The sequence below is a fragment of the Equus przewalskii genome, chromosome 1 (assembly GCF_037783145.1).
Source record: "Equus przewalskii isolate Varuska chromosome 1, EquPr2, whole genome shotgun sequence".
NCBI classification, from domain to species: domain Eukaryota; kingdom Metazoa; phylum Chordata; class Mammalia; order Perissodactyla; family Equidae; genus Equus; species Equus przewalskii.
The window spans coordinates 17,060,792-17,073,786 of NC_091831.1; the positions used below are offsets into that span (position 1 = coordinate 17,060,792).

General features: G+C 35.7%; 1 protein-coding gene across 1 annotated transcript in view; it reads right to left on the reverse strand.

The window, feature by feature from the left end:
• Nucleotides 1–1,900: 1,900 nt before the first annotated feature.
• The window catches only part of FHIP2A (FHF complex subunit HOOK interacting protein 2A), a 34,804-nt gene continuing 23,709 nt past the window's right edge, over nt 1,901–12,995 (reverse strand). Inside the window, exons 14-17 of the mRNA XM_070632100.1 lie at nt 10,290–10,433; nt 5,730–5,870; nt 5,278–5,381; nt 1,901–5,186 (exon numbers count right to left, since the gene is read on the reverse strand). Of these exons, the coding sequence (XP_070488201.1) occupies nt 5,081–5,186; nt 5,278–5,381; nt 5,730–5,870; nt 10,290–10,433 (495 nt within the window). The 3' untranslated portion in view covers nt 1,901–5,080. The remainder of the gene's footprint in view (nt 5,187–5,277; nt 5,382–5,729; nt 5,871–10,289; nt 10,434–12,995) is intronic.

The following is a 12,995-nucleotide window of genomic DNA, read 5'->3' on the forward strand; positions in this document are numbered from 1 at the left end:
GCCTGTGGCTTTGAATCCACCTCTCCTGTCTCCATCAACCCCGGTTGGTTCTCTCTTAACTGGATATACAGCCACCTTATGGCCCAAACCCAGGCGAGAATAAAGAATGTGGTCAAGGGAGCACTGAATTAAAGGAAAGAGAATGGTTTCGTTCTGCAAATATTTTACTAAACCAAATCTTACCCTAAATGTTCAGGTCACTTTTTAAGCCTACTTAAATCTTTTGGTTTTAATATTTCAATTGATTTTTTGCCTTCTCTCTATAGTTCTAGAAAAAGATAATTTAAATCAGAACAGTTAATTACTATCCATCAACTGAGAAAATACGGGCCCCAAAGCACAAATGTTTGGCCTGGTGCTTTATACCAATCTCAAAATGAAGAAGTGAAAGGAATCAGTTAATCATGGTAAATACAATAGGATACGGAACAGTTTCCCATTTCTTGCTGAGTTGACGTTATGGTTACGACTTCTCAGAATATCTGGCATACCTAAATTCACAAGTAAGAACATGACTCACTCAAGACTTGAGTTTGAGACTTTTCCTTTAGACGATCTGCAACACTACTTCCTTCTCCCTGTGCTCTCACGACAGCTGGGAACGGTTTCTCTAACAGCGTTCACTAAGACGTATGGCAATTTATTTGTGCGAGCACACTGAACTCTCACCAAGACTGACTTCTCAAGGGCAGAATGTGCTGCTGCTGCTTTGTTTTCCTAGCACCATAAAACCTGATTCATAGAAAGTTCTCAATAAATATTTGCTGAATAAACCAAATTATTGTTTTGTTTTTAGGTGACATAGAAGTGTCATATTTCTGATACATTTTTAGAAATGCTATTATACTACCAAAAAGCACCTCAATGCACACAACAGTCAACCATTAAAGTAATGAGTGTACATGAAGCAGGCTGACGTGGATCTCCTTGATGCGGAGAGTGGGGTATAGTCAAGCAAAGTTAACAACCAGCCTCCTATGAGCTACGCCCACAGGCAACAACTTTCCTAATTGGCTTAGGACCAACTAAAGCCTGTCCCATTTTTTCCATGGATCCTTCAGCATCAAACTGTCATGCAGTTTTTTCGCTTTTTTTCTTTTTTTTGAGAAAGAGGTATGGCTTTGAGAGTTACTCTAACAAAATTCAACCTTAACAATTTTACATTCATTCTTTAAATTCTCTTGAGATAACTAGTTTTCCAGATGAAACACTGCAAAATTCTTAATTAACAGCAGTCTGAATCAGGTTCTTGGACTGGGGATCTGATTACGCATTCCTAAAATACAATTTTCTTTTGAAGGAGCTCAAGGCAAGGAGGGTAATTTCAACTCTTCAGAGCCTAAACCTTGCCTCCCTACATCCTCTCGACCTGTTATCCTCTTTATTTCCTTCTAAAACTATCTGAATAACATTGGCTGAAAAGAATCATGGGTAGGTGGGATTAACAACTAGATTTGTCTCTTTCTGTTTGTGCTGTGTATCACGTTTCTTTCAATTCCCAGTTAAAGCACCAGCAAATACTCAAGTGAATGGAATAAGCCTAGAGTCTAATTGTTTTAAATGTCAGTTATAAGAGAAAACTTTTACATATGTTATTAAGAAATAATACTTATAATGAATTGTTTTTCTAAGAACTGTGTAAACATTACTTCCTTTAGGGAAGTGATTATTAAGGAGTGGGGTGGAGAATATATATGAGGTTCACCAGGAAGATTTTTTAAAGCTATACATTCCCTCTCTACAAATATTCTGATATATTCTTTCTTGTTCTCTAGCTGGAATCAATGCTATAGTGACCCATTGGTTGTTGTTTGTCATATCCTTTTGTGTTAGGAATTGTTTTAACTTATCAGTGAATATAATGTTTCCAATTAGAATTCTACAAAAATATAAGAAGACATTTGTTTAAATTACATTATTTATTTTTAGATTATCCCTCTTAGTCCTGCATGCATCGTTAGCACAAAAAGTTGAACTGGATCACAACCTCCTTCAAAGAGAGAGTAGGTACACAATTGCCATCTGAAGAGCTTCTTCACAGATGGCCCAAGAATTCCAGACCTTGGTAACACTGTCAGCAACCTACACAATGTTCAATAGCAAAATTTACCAAATATCCTTTGTTTAATGTAAACAAGGCAGGAGGCAAAACAGGGTAGTACAGTAATACTATTTTACAGGGCTCAGAAATATGATTATCTATCATGTTTTAACACATCGTGTCACAATGACATGCATATTTTGATTAATTGTACAACCCAAAATATAATTACCATATAATTTGTGGTTTTAGCACTTCACTGTAACTTCTGTCAATACCTATGAACTTCATAATTAAATGGTAATTATATATTTATGCAATAATTTATTGAAACATGTTACCACGAATTATGAAGTAATCTATAACTTGTGCCCTGTAAAATTAAGTGTAACAATCTTTACACTAGCAACAGTGTAAGCAAGCTAAGGATTTTGGTCCTTATATATATATACACACATATATACACATGTACACATACAATAATGTACAATTAAACCAAACGGCTATGAATCCACTCATAGCTTCCATATTGCACAGAGAGAGATATTATGAGAACATCACAGAGTTATAATGTGAGTACTACAATGATAACTGGCTAAGGACAAATCTGAGTTCTATCAAGTAAAGAACGTGGCTCATTACTAAAAATAAACCCAAAGACTGTTAGAAAGTTTTTTAAAAATGTGCATACCTATTTATACCAATGTGAGCCAAGGCTAAAATTCAGTTCGGAATTTGCTATGGCAATCAGTGGTTAACGTGGTGCTTTTCACCCAACACAGTGAATTTTAGCCACTGTTTTGCAAGTACTGAGCAACAGAAATATTCAGCTTCCGAAAGACAGTAAAAGACTAGTAACGTAGTACAACGTGTCGCTAACAAATCCAGCTCCCTGTGAGAACTTGTGCTGGCTCTGGGTCTGAACTAAACACCAAACAGAAAGAAACCTAGCAGAAAACAAATCATACCTTAAGCTTTAGCTGATTACAAATCAAAGACATTACAATAACTTAGGAAAATAATTATGTTTTAAGAAGCAGCATATGCACACAAATATATACGAGTTAAAGCTTTTCTGAGCTTGGTTTCATGGATTAGCTATAAGGTCCCACTGTGAAATCAAGGATAAAATAGTATTTGGTTTGAGAGGTAACATCATTGCTATTACATCTATTGAACACTACGACAACATTAAGAGATATCTAATACCTCTTAATGCCTTATTTTAAATACATCTACATCAAAGTAGACTACAACTACATCTAAAAATGGAGATGTTGCAGTGTTCCTTGCAATAAATACAGCAAACTGAACAATGCTTTCCCATCATTAAAAATCACTTAAAGAAAATCATGCACCAAGTATCTCCCATTTTTGCTTTTTCATCGTTTTGCTTAAGAAATTTCTTAGAATGATCTAACAAAGGATTTGCATTAAATTAGAAATTTAGCCTTTTTGTTGTTGTTTTAACAGTGGTAAGCATTCTAGAGCCGAGAATATTCATAATCTTTTGATATTTTGTCCTTAATAAATAGCAAAAACTAACTATAAAATAAATCAGAGAAACTAACACGACAAAATTAGCAGTAGGTGTAAAACGTGCTTCTCTGCGCCCGCCACACGCCGTGTATACGCCAACATGCTACATGAATGACTTCTTCGAAGGGGCAGTGACAGCTCCTTTCCAGCTGGAAAGTTTGATAATCTGCTCCCCCAAAGACGGTAAAGGAAAAGATGAAGAAGAAAGTAGCAAAGTGCTGCTGCTTAATATTTCAACTAAAAAGAAAAGAGAGAGAAGATAGCTTAAAAGCAATATTTGAGTGACAAGCATCACTGAAAGGAAGAACAGAAAGTGGATTAGCAAACGCCATTCGTAAATCCAGTACAAGCAAGCTGTGCACAGCGCAGCTCCGCGGAACGACCTCCACACGTTCCTGCACACATACCCTACCGCACAGATCCCCAACTTACCCAAATGCTTTAACATGTAAACAGGACAGACTGGTTCATTTGTTTGTTTTTTAAATCTCTTTAGAATCACTGAAAACAAAAGACTGAACAAAATGAAAAACAAAATGTAAACATTAAGGGGGCCATTGGCATTTTGATTGCTGCCTAAGAGTTATCAGTCAATTTGCCACCTAGACACTACCACACATTTCAGTAAGAAAATCAAATTATAAAGCAATTTTCAGAGAGGGAGAGAGAGAGAGAGAAAAAAAAGGTTCTCAACGCAATACATGTTAATTAGCTTAAAAAATACTATTTTAGCAAGCACTACCAATGATGAGCACAAATTCAATATTGCAAAAATGACACAGTTTAAATAAACTGGGACTCATACATGAAAATCAATCACTAACATGGCTATGTGCACAAAAGAGTAAAAGAACTTTTCTCTAAAAATATATATATATTATATTAATCAAGAATTTCTTTATCATATTAAATTGTTGTTCTTAGAAAAGCTGAAGAAAGTTAATGGTGCTCTACACATTTTTATCTCCTATTATTATCTCAACTCATTTGATGGTTCCTGAATTATAGTTTTTTCTCATTTACAGTTTTTTTCATATTTTGTTCAATAAGAATTCTACTCTTAAAAAGTTATAAAATTAGGTTTTTTTGCTACTTATTAATCCAAAAGAATATAAGCATTTGAGTCCCAGAGAATGTCAAAATGCCTTGCTACCTAGAAGGGTATTAAAATAACAGAAATATCAAAGTCATGACATCAGAAATTTTGCAGCTTTTCACACACGCATTAGAAATGCTTATTTCCTGAAGTTCCTTTGATTGTATCCTGGATCCAAGGACGTGCAATTTTATATTTAGAACCATTATAATAAAGCCAATGAAAACAACATTATACAACATTTTACTAAGTGTCCACTCAATGGGTTCTCGATGGTTCTGTCCAGTTTACAGCAATGCTTCATTTGAAAAGGCTTTTCCTCTTCTCTTGGCTAGGTGAACTGAGCCTTTTTTGATGAAATGTACACAATAGTTCTGTTTCCTTAGTTACTTGAAAGATGCTATTTACGGTGTGGAGGAAGCGTGGTATTTCACAAATGCAATTGCGGCCAGCTCCTTACAGAACTCTTCTAGAACGATCACACCCTCTAGCAATGTGATGTGGTCAATACTGGCAAGGGAAGAAATCAATTCAAGATATTAGCAGATCATCAAGTTTTGGCAAAATTTTTAGATTAAAAATATGCAAAACACTGACTTACATAGGGCCTTCAGGTTCCAAACCAAGTAATCGCTTCCTGACTAAAAGAAGCTTGGGAGTAAAGTCCTGAATACGCTGGATTCGAACCATAAGGTCTCCAACAACCTGCATTAGAGACAAAAGGAACTCAGATCCTGAAACCAGCAACAGGGATTTTCAGGATAAAAACAATATTCCATTTCCTATCACTAAGGAATAATGTTACCTTTCACTACTCACATAACCATCTTCAACTAAGGACTCATATCTATTCCTCAAAATATAAAAGTTACATATGTCATTTGAAAGGATGAATTTTTCTTTTTTCTCTACATTCTGTAGTACAATAATTACTTCTAAACAGTAAATATATAATATTTTTCATTATGTGACACTAACTGCATACAATGATATTGAGATGTTAGTCGGACAGGTTTATCAATTCTAGAGAATATAACGAAACTGGTAACTCACCCTGACGATGACAGAGAAGAGAGATCTACAGCCAGAAGCAAGGTTCACGTAAGGATCCAAAAGGTACTCATGTACGTGCGGATGAGGGAAGAGAGAAAGTCTAGATAACACTGAGGTTACCTGTAAATTTACATCATACGGCTATGGAGAGGTAAAAACAAGAAGACATTCAACATTATTTATAATGTACACGCCTGAACACTTAATTTACCATTTCAATCTGTCTTTTCAGGAAAGGAAAATCTACCATCTTATTCCTCCCTCCATATGCTCTTCTACAATGAAAATATCTCTAACTATATTAGCTCTCACCATCTTAGTCAAAGTGAATGGTATAGCATAGCACTAAAACTTAAAAAAAAGCATGCATATAAACATACAGAAAAAAATAAATACATAACATAATCAGAATGTCTCTGTTCTATGCAGCTTGTTTTAATTAATGAAATCATTCAAGAGGTCATAAAAAAACCACCAAAGTGTCATATGTAATATTAATTAGAGACAACAGAGGACACATTCAGTATAAGACCAAAGATAGAAGATATTTTTTAAAATCATTTTTAAACATAGTACTCTAATCTTAGAAATGATATTCCTCATCTCTTAGATTATTCAACTACTGCCAATGAGCAAAAGCATGTTTACAACAAAATAAAGTCAAACACATCACAGAACCTTGTCAACAGAATGAAAGTCCTTGGGGGTAGAAATGACTACCAGGGGCCTCAAAGTGAATGGGAAGATTCAAAATGGTAATTTCATACAGGGATCATCTCATTTACTGCAGGAGCATTAACTCTCCTGAAACAATTGCACATCCGTGTACAGTTCCTCATACATTTTTTTGTAGTGGCATCACAATTTTACTTGGATTCTAGTTTTTTATTTTTAATGTTTATTCTTCATGGAAAGCAGCTTGGAGGTGCTTTACAGAGTACATCAAAATCAAAGCGAAAGGCATACTATACAAAGAGCTGCAATTATTACGCCTAGAACTTTCAACAGAATCTCTCATCCCTTCCACTTTTCTTCTAAGCAGCCAGAGGAAAGTGAATGGCTCAAACAAAACCGACTTCAGTGAGAAGGCTGAAAAGAACCGGAGTGCCTGGACGAGCGAGAAACACAGGCACGGCACAGGGAAGGGAAAAGTGATTCAGGACCCAGTTAGTATTAAGCACGGAATCTGAATGTTTCACTCTCATTCACTGAGCAGCTTTTAAAGCCTTGATCATAATGAATACCAATTAAGAAGTGGGTATTTGGCATTCAGAGGACAACAAATGCTTGAGCATGTGCCAGAAGACATCAAAGATATTGTTTACATGAGCAAAAACTCAATCCTGCGTTACAAGTCCAATTTTAGTCTTTTTCACTTACCACTAGATTAATGAACACAGATTTTCTCAAAGAAGAAAAACTATCTCTAAGTCAGTCATATCCAAAATCTAGCCTTAAGCAAGATAAATGAAAGGAGATACTCTTCCTCTTAAAGGATAGTTTGAAGAGCATATTCTCCTACTTGATAACATGAAGACTCAATTCATAACAAAGAATGAATTCACATAAAACTGTATTTTAGGCACAAAGGAAGCATTTTAAAAAATCTTTAAGAATGTATTTGGTAAAAAATGCATTCTTAAAAACTTAAAAACACCACTTAAAATTTAGAAACTTAAAAAATACTTAAGGACACCACTGTATATGACTTCATTTCAGGTAGTTCAGATTTTTAGGTCACTCAATTCCACCATTTAAGCAAGTTTACAGGTACTTAAACAAACAAATCAAACTTTGGCTCTAAACAAGGATATAGCGCCACTGAAACTTTGTATTTTCTCTATATGGTGTTACTTTGGTTTTTAGCTTTATTTCAACAAGAATTTATGTCTTTGGTTGTTTAAGAAATTCAAGGCTGAAGCAGATTATTTTTTAACACTGTGAAAACAAAAATAAATTTCAGCTAGACAGAAATTGTTCCACTACACTCTGAAATGCTCTCTGCTTCATATTGGTAATAACCTTAAAACAAGTTGGCCTTTTTGGGGGTTGTTAATAGCGAGGGTTTGTATCTATTATTTTGATCCCTTTATTTTGTACTTTATACAGTATACACCTGAAATGAAAGCTAATCAGACTCTCCTCACACGTCAAATGGACTTGGCCCCTTTTCTACTAAGCTCACACTAAATACAAGATCTGAAATTTAGGACAAGAAACTCTGACTTAAAAGCATAATGACGTCACTAGCAAACTCAGTCTCAGCCCTTCTACTAAAGGCCAAACACGCAAATAGTCAAAATAAGATTTCAGTTGAACTTTTAAAAATCTCAACTTGACAGTCTCTGAAATTTCTAATAATACCTGCATTTAACAAGAGTGTATATTTTTTGAAGTATTTTAGATTGCTTTTTTCATTTAATTCTTATGAGCACATCTAAGTAGGAGGTTAGGGCAAGTAACATCAACTTCACTTTAACAATAAGAAAATGTGACAAGTGATTCAGTTGGTTGCCCATGGTCAAACTCGTCACTGTCAGGGGAGGGACATGAACTTGGGTCTCTCTACGTTTTTCCTCGTATTCTTTACATTCTGCTATGGACTTAACATAGTATTATTTTTTAAAAGATCACCACAGTTTCAAACAACACTAAATGTGTTGTAAGGAATTTTTTTAAATTAACATTGTGACAACACAAGTCATAATACTTGATGTTATAACTTCTCAATCATATATGCAGATACTAACTACCTTATTAATTATCCATAGTAAGTGTTCAATCCCAGCCTGGCTACCCTGCCCCTATTAGTAGTATACACTAAGAAAATATAAGCAAACATCATCCTCAGGAAAAACATTTAGAAAAGAAAAATGAAACTAAACCAAGCCCGCTTAGCACTTCAGGACTCATGATTATCTTTGAGATCTGACTATATAACGTTCTTACCAAAAAAGGCTTGGAAAATCAAGAGTTTTAAAGACAAAAGGCTTGAGGCCAGGCTCCCCAGCGTACTAGCTGTACGTCACATTAACTGAAACTAAGGACTCTTCATCTAGAAAATAATACTAGAAATCTGCCTCGCCTGTCATTCAGGGTTACAGGAAGAATGACTGAGATATTGTGTATGAACCAGCTCTGCACTGTGAAGCGCTACCTGGTGAAATAGAAAGAATTCTAAGCATTTCAGGATATTCTGTCTCCCAGGTATTCCTTCACGTCAGTGCTCTACAAACTAAAGGAAAAAATGATCACATGTGATGAAGATTCAGAGAGGATTTTTCAATTCAATTCAGAAACTACCTTTTAAAATTTAGATTCTTTTTTAGTGCTTTTGGTCAAAATTTCTAAACCGACTTAATACTGATTGTTAATGTCTTTTGTGTGTTAGCTGAATGAGATCCAGACTAAGCCTAGCAAACCAGCACAAAAAACAATAGCCGGATGAACTCCAGTACCCAGGAGGTCCACGCAGCCACGATGTATACAGCATACTGCCTACACCAGCTGGATTAAATGCTTTGGTTGTTAAGTAGAAAACAAACAACTAAGCACTAGAAGTACAGCACATGCTATTAAAAAATTAAAAGAAAAAGAGGATTTAATCTCTTTATTGATTACTATCAGAAACAGTCCTGACTGAGGTCTAACTTAGTGAAATACTTCTTAAATTATCATTTTTTTGGCTTTTTGGTTATTGAAGACAGTCTGCTCACAGAGTAAAGTTCTTTTATAACTCCCTATGCTCACATAAATATTGAACTAAAATGTCAAAAAAGAACAAGTACTTTAATATACAATTTTAAATTGATTCCGAATTGGTTAACTCAGTTTCTATGTTGAGGCAAGTATTATGCCGGCTGTTCTATTTCCAGCGTATATCCCACGTATAAGGCATCTCAAAGCTCTATCATTATTGTCCAGGAGAGAGGGAGGCAGGGATTCTATCAGCCCAAATTCATTTCTCCTGACAGTCAGCGAGACATACGTAGCCACGTACCAGCTGATGGTGATTTTTATCCACCTTGGAATAAATTTACCTTTTTAATTTCACCCCCCCTTATGAAAATGAGTATCATTCACAAGTTCTTTGTCTGAAGAAGTGGGCTCATCTAATAGTGTTCTGTAATTTTAATGAGACCAGTGTGTTCAAGATTCAATGTGAATTGACATTGAAGGTCTTCTGAAGTGAGCCTTACAAGGCTGACTCTGTCTGTATCTGCGTAACTGTACAACTAAAGGGCCTTCTAAGTCAGCCAAACAGGAAGGCACCCTCATCACCTCCAAAATGTGTGAAGGATATTAAGACAATGGCCGATAATGAGAAGCAAAATGTACAATTCTCTAACAGCCATCAGGCCAAAGAAAGGCTTTCAACATAATGAATGCATCGGAAACCCACCAGTTACTGGCAATTAAGCTTTATGAAAAAAATCACCTAGTGGAAAAACTAAGAAAACAATAAAACTACTTTCTTGAAGATCTAAATGAAGACTTGAGATGAACCCATGGTGAATGGTAACAAAATATCATGAAAACTAATATTTCAAAACTTATTACCTGATCAAGAATTCTTCCCATTCTGTCAAACAAAACTTTCAAAAAATGACCTTCAAAGAAAGCTGCTTCTAAATTGCACTTTTCCAATGCTTTTGGAGACCCAGGCCACTCCCATCTTAAGCAGATAGCACAGTAGTCCCGGAACTAGGGAAAAAGCACTTGGATCATTAAAGAGGAACTGACCACAAGCAAACTGGGATTAAACAGAAACGATTTCCTCAAATAGGCATATAAAAATCCATTCAAATGCTGAGCGTCTGCTTCTGTGCCATGGGAGGTGCCACGGAAGAGAAGAGATGACTCAGATAACACCCTAACCAGAGGCAAGAGGTAGGATTACAATTCCCAGTATCAATACATGTTGGCGGAAGAATAGGCATATTTTAACTTTACCAAAGTACCCCCTTAACTATTGTGCTTATGCTCTGTCCTTTAGAGGAATTTAACCCTTTACTTATTTTCATCTCAGATTTGGAAAATATTTAAAAACCAAAGTAAGGGGGCCGGCCCTGTGGCATAGTGGTTAAGTTCAGTGCACTCCACTTTGGTGGCCCGGGTTCAGGGATTCGGATCCCAGGTGCAGACCTACACAACTCGTCAGCCATGCTGTGGTAGCATCCCACATACAAAATAAGAGGAAGACTGGCACAGATATTAGCTCAGGGCTAATCTTCCTCAGGAAAAAAGAGGAAGATTGGCAACAGATGTTAGCTCAGGGCTAAAAAAAAAGTCAGTCCTAGCCACATTTTCAAATCTATTCTAAGATGTTACATATAATAGATGAAGAGATGCACATTATCTGAGAGGGTGAGCCTGACTTTCCTATAATGTATTTATACCAGGCATTTATGATAGCATAAAGCGCTGCTGCTCAAGGTGGGGTCTGCAAACCACTACCATTGCAACGAGATGAGTACAAAACTGAGAGTAAGCATTTAGAAACTTCTACTGTAATTTAACTGAGTAAATTTAATGTCTGTTGAATCTAATAAAATAATCAGGGTTTGTATTTTGTGTTTTTTCTTTTCATTTTTCTAGTAATTCATTTTTATCATACTTTACAAAAGTGTTGGTCTGTAACAGACCATAAATAATAAGAAACTGGTCCTTTACTCCACAGAGTTTATCAATGGGATAAACAACATGGATTTTTTTTATTTTATTAATTTTTAATTTAATTTAATTTGCTGAGGAAGGTTAGTCCTGAGCTAACATCTGTACCAATCTTCCTCTACTTTACATGTGGGATGCCGTCACAGTGTGGCTGACGAGTGGTGTAAGTCCACACCCGGAAACCGAACCCGCAAACCTGGGCGACTGAAGCAGAATGCGCCAAATTTAACCACTGTGCCATGGGGCCGGCCCCAACAATATGGATTTTTAATAAGCACAAGAATACCTCATACAATGAAAATAAATTTTAAAAGTCTTCCCCTATATGTAATTTACTTGAATTTAAACAAAAGAAACTTAGAGCACAGTTTCCTTTCACATTCTTTCCCTTTTCAGATTCTCCTTATTGAATAAAGCAAAATTACTTTGACCTCTCTAGTTTGACAATCACCTGAAATTAAAAGAAAACATACTCTCACAGTGAAGCACTAACTTCAACTTTTAAAAGAAAGACATATTTTAAAAGACTAAAAAGCCAACTTCAATATATAGTGAGCTTTAAACTATTTGGCTTTTAGTAGACAATTTTCTTTATAAAACCACATCTCAATATTTAATAAAGCATTTTTACATTAACACTTCTGAAATTCTGACCTAGAAAGTAATAATTTAAAACTTTTCCATCCTTTTTGTCTGTTTTCTAATGTTTCTGAAACCATCATAACTGCATTTGTAACCAGAAAATGGAAAAGAAACTTTACAGAAAGAATAAAAACGCTCTAAAAATCCAATTGGTACTACAGAGATTGGTACGGCCTTTATTGTTACATGAAAGTACTTGCTACCCATTACCCTAGTTATTCAGGTAGTAACATGGACTTGAATTCAGGCTTAAAGCATGATGAATTGACTATAGGCATATGCAAATTAATTATATATAATAGCATACTTCAATCCAAAGGCTTTAAATGAAATTAAATGTATATTTTTCTGACTTGAAACATTTTAAAATTTGGAATTTTGTAAACTGTAAAATGCTCCCGAGGGGAAAGAAGACTGAGAGAAGGCCATTTAATTTAGGAACTAGGAGGAGCCCTTTGAGGAAGCAGTTTCAGTGAGGTAGAAAGCTGGAATGCAGGGGACGCGGGAGTGAGTGTGACAGGAGAGGCGGCACTTGCAGACGGATGTGTGTGCACCAACAGTGGTGGAGAGCAAAGGACAGGGCCTGCAGATTGGGAGCAAGGGTAGGTGGTGGGTAGAATCATTTAAAAATCTAATTTAATTTTAGAATTAGTTTTAATTCTAATTAAATGTAGATTTAATAAATCTCTAAAATTTAATTTAAAAATTAAATTTTTTGGATTAGTAAGGGAAAGGATTTGGGGGAGATATAATTTCAAGGACAGAGAGAAAGGGAAGAAAGAGGGAGAGCGGGAGAGAGGAAGAGCGAGCACAAAGAAATCCTGAGAAAGAGACACACAGTCAGTGAGGCCATGCGTAGAAAGTTCAAGTAGTGAGAGTGCAGTCCAGGTCTTGAGTAGAAAGGGAAACCTCTGGAGAAACGACTGGGCAATGAGACAAGGAGAGTGTGTG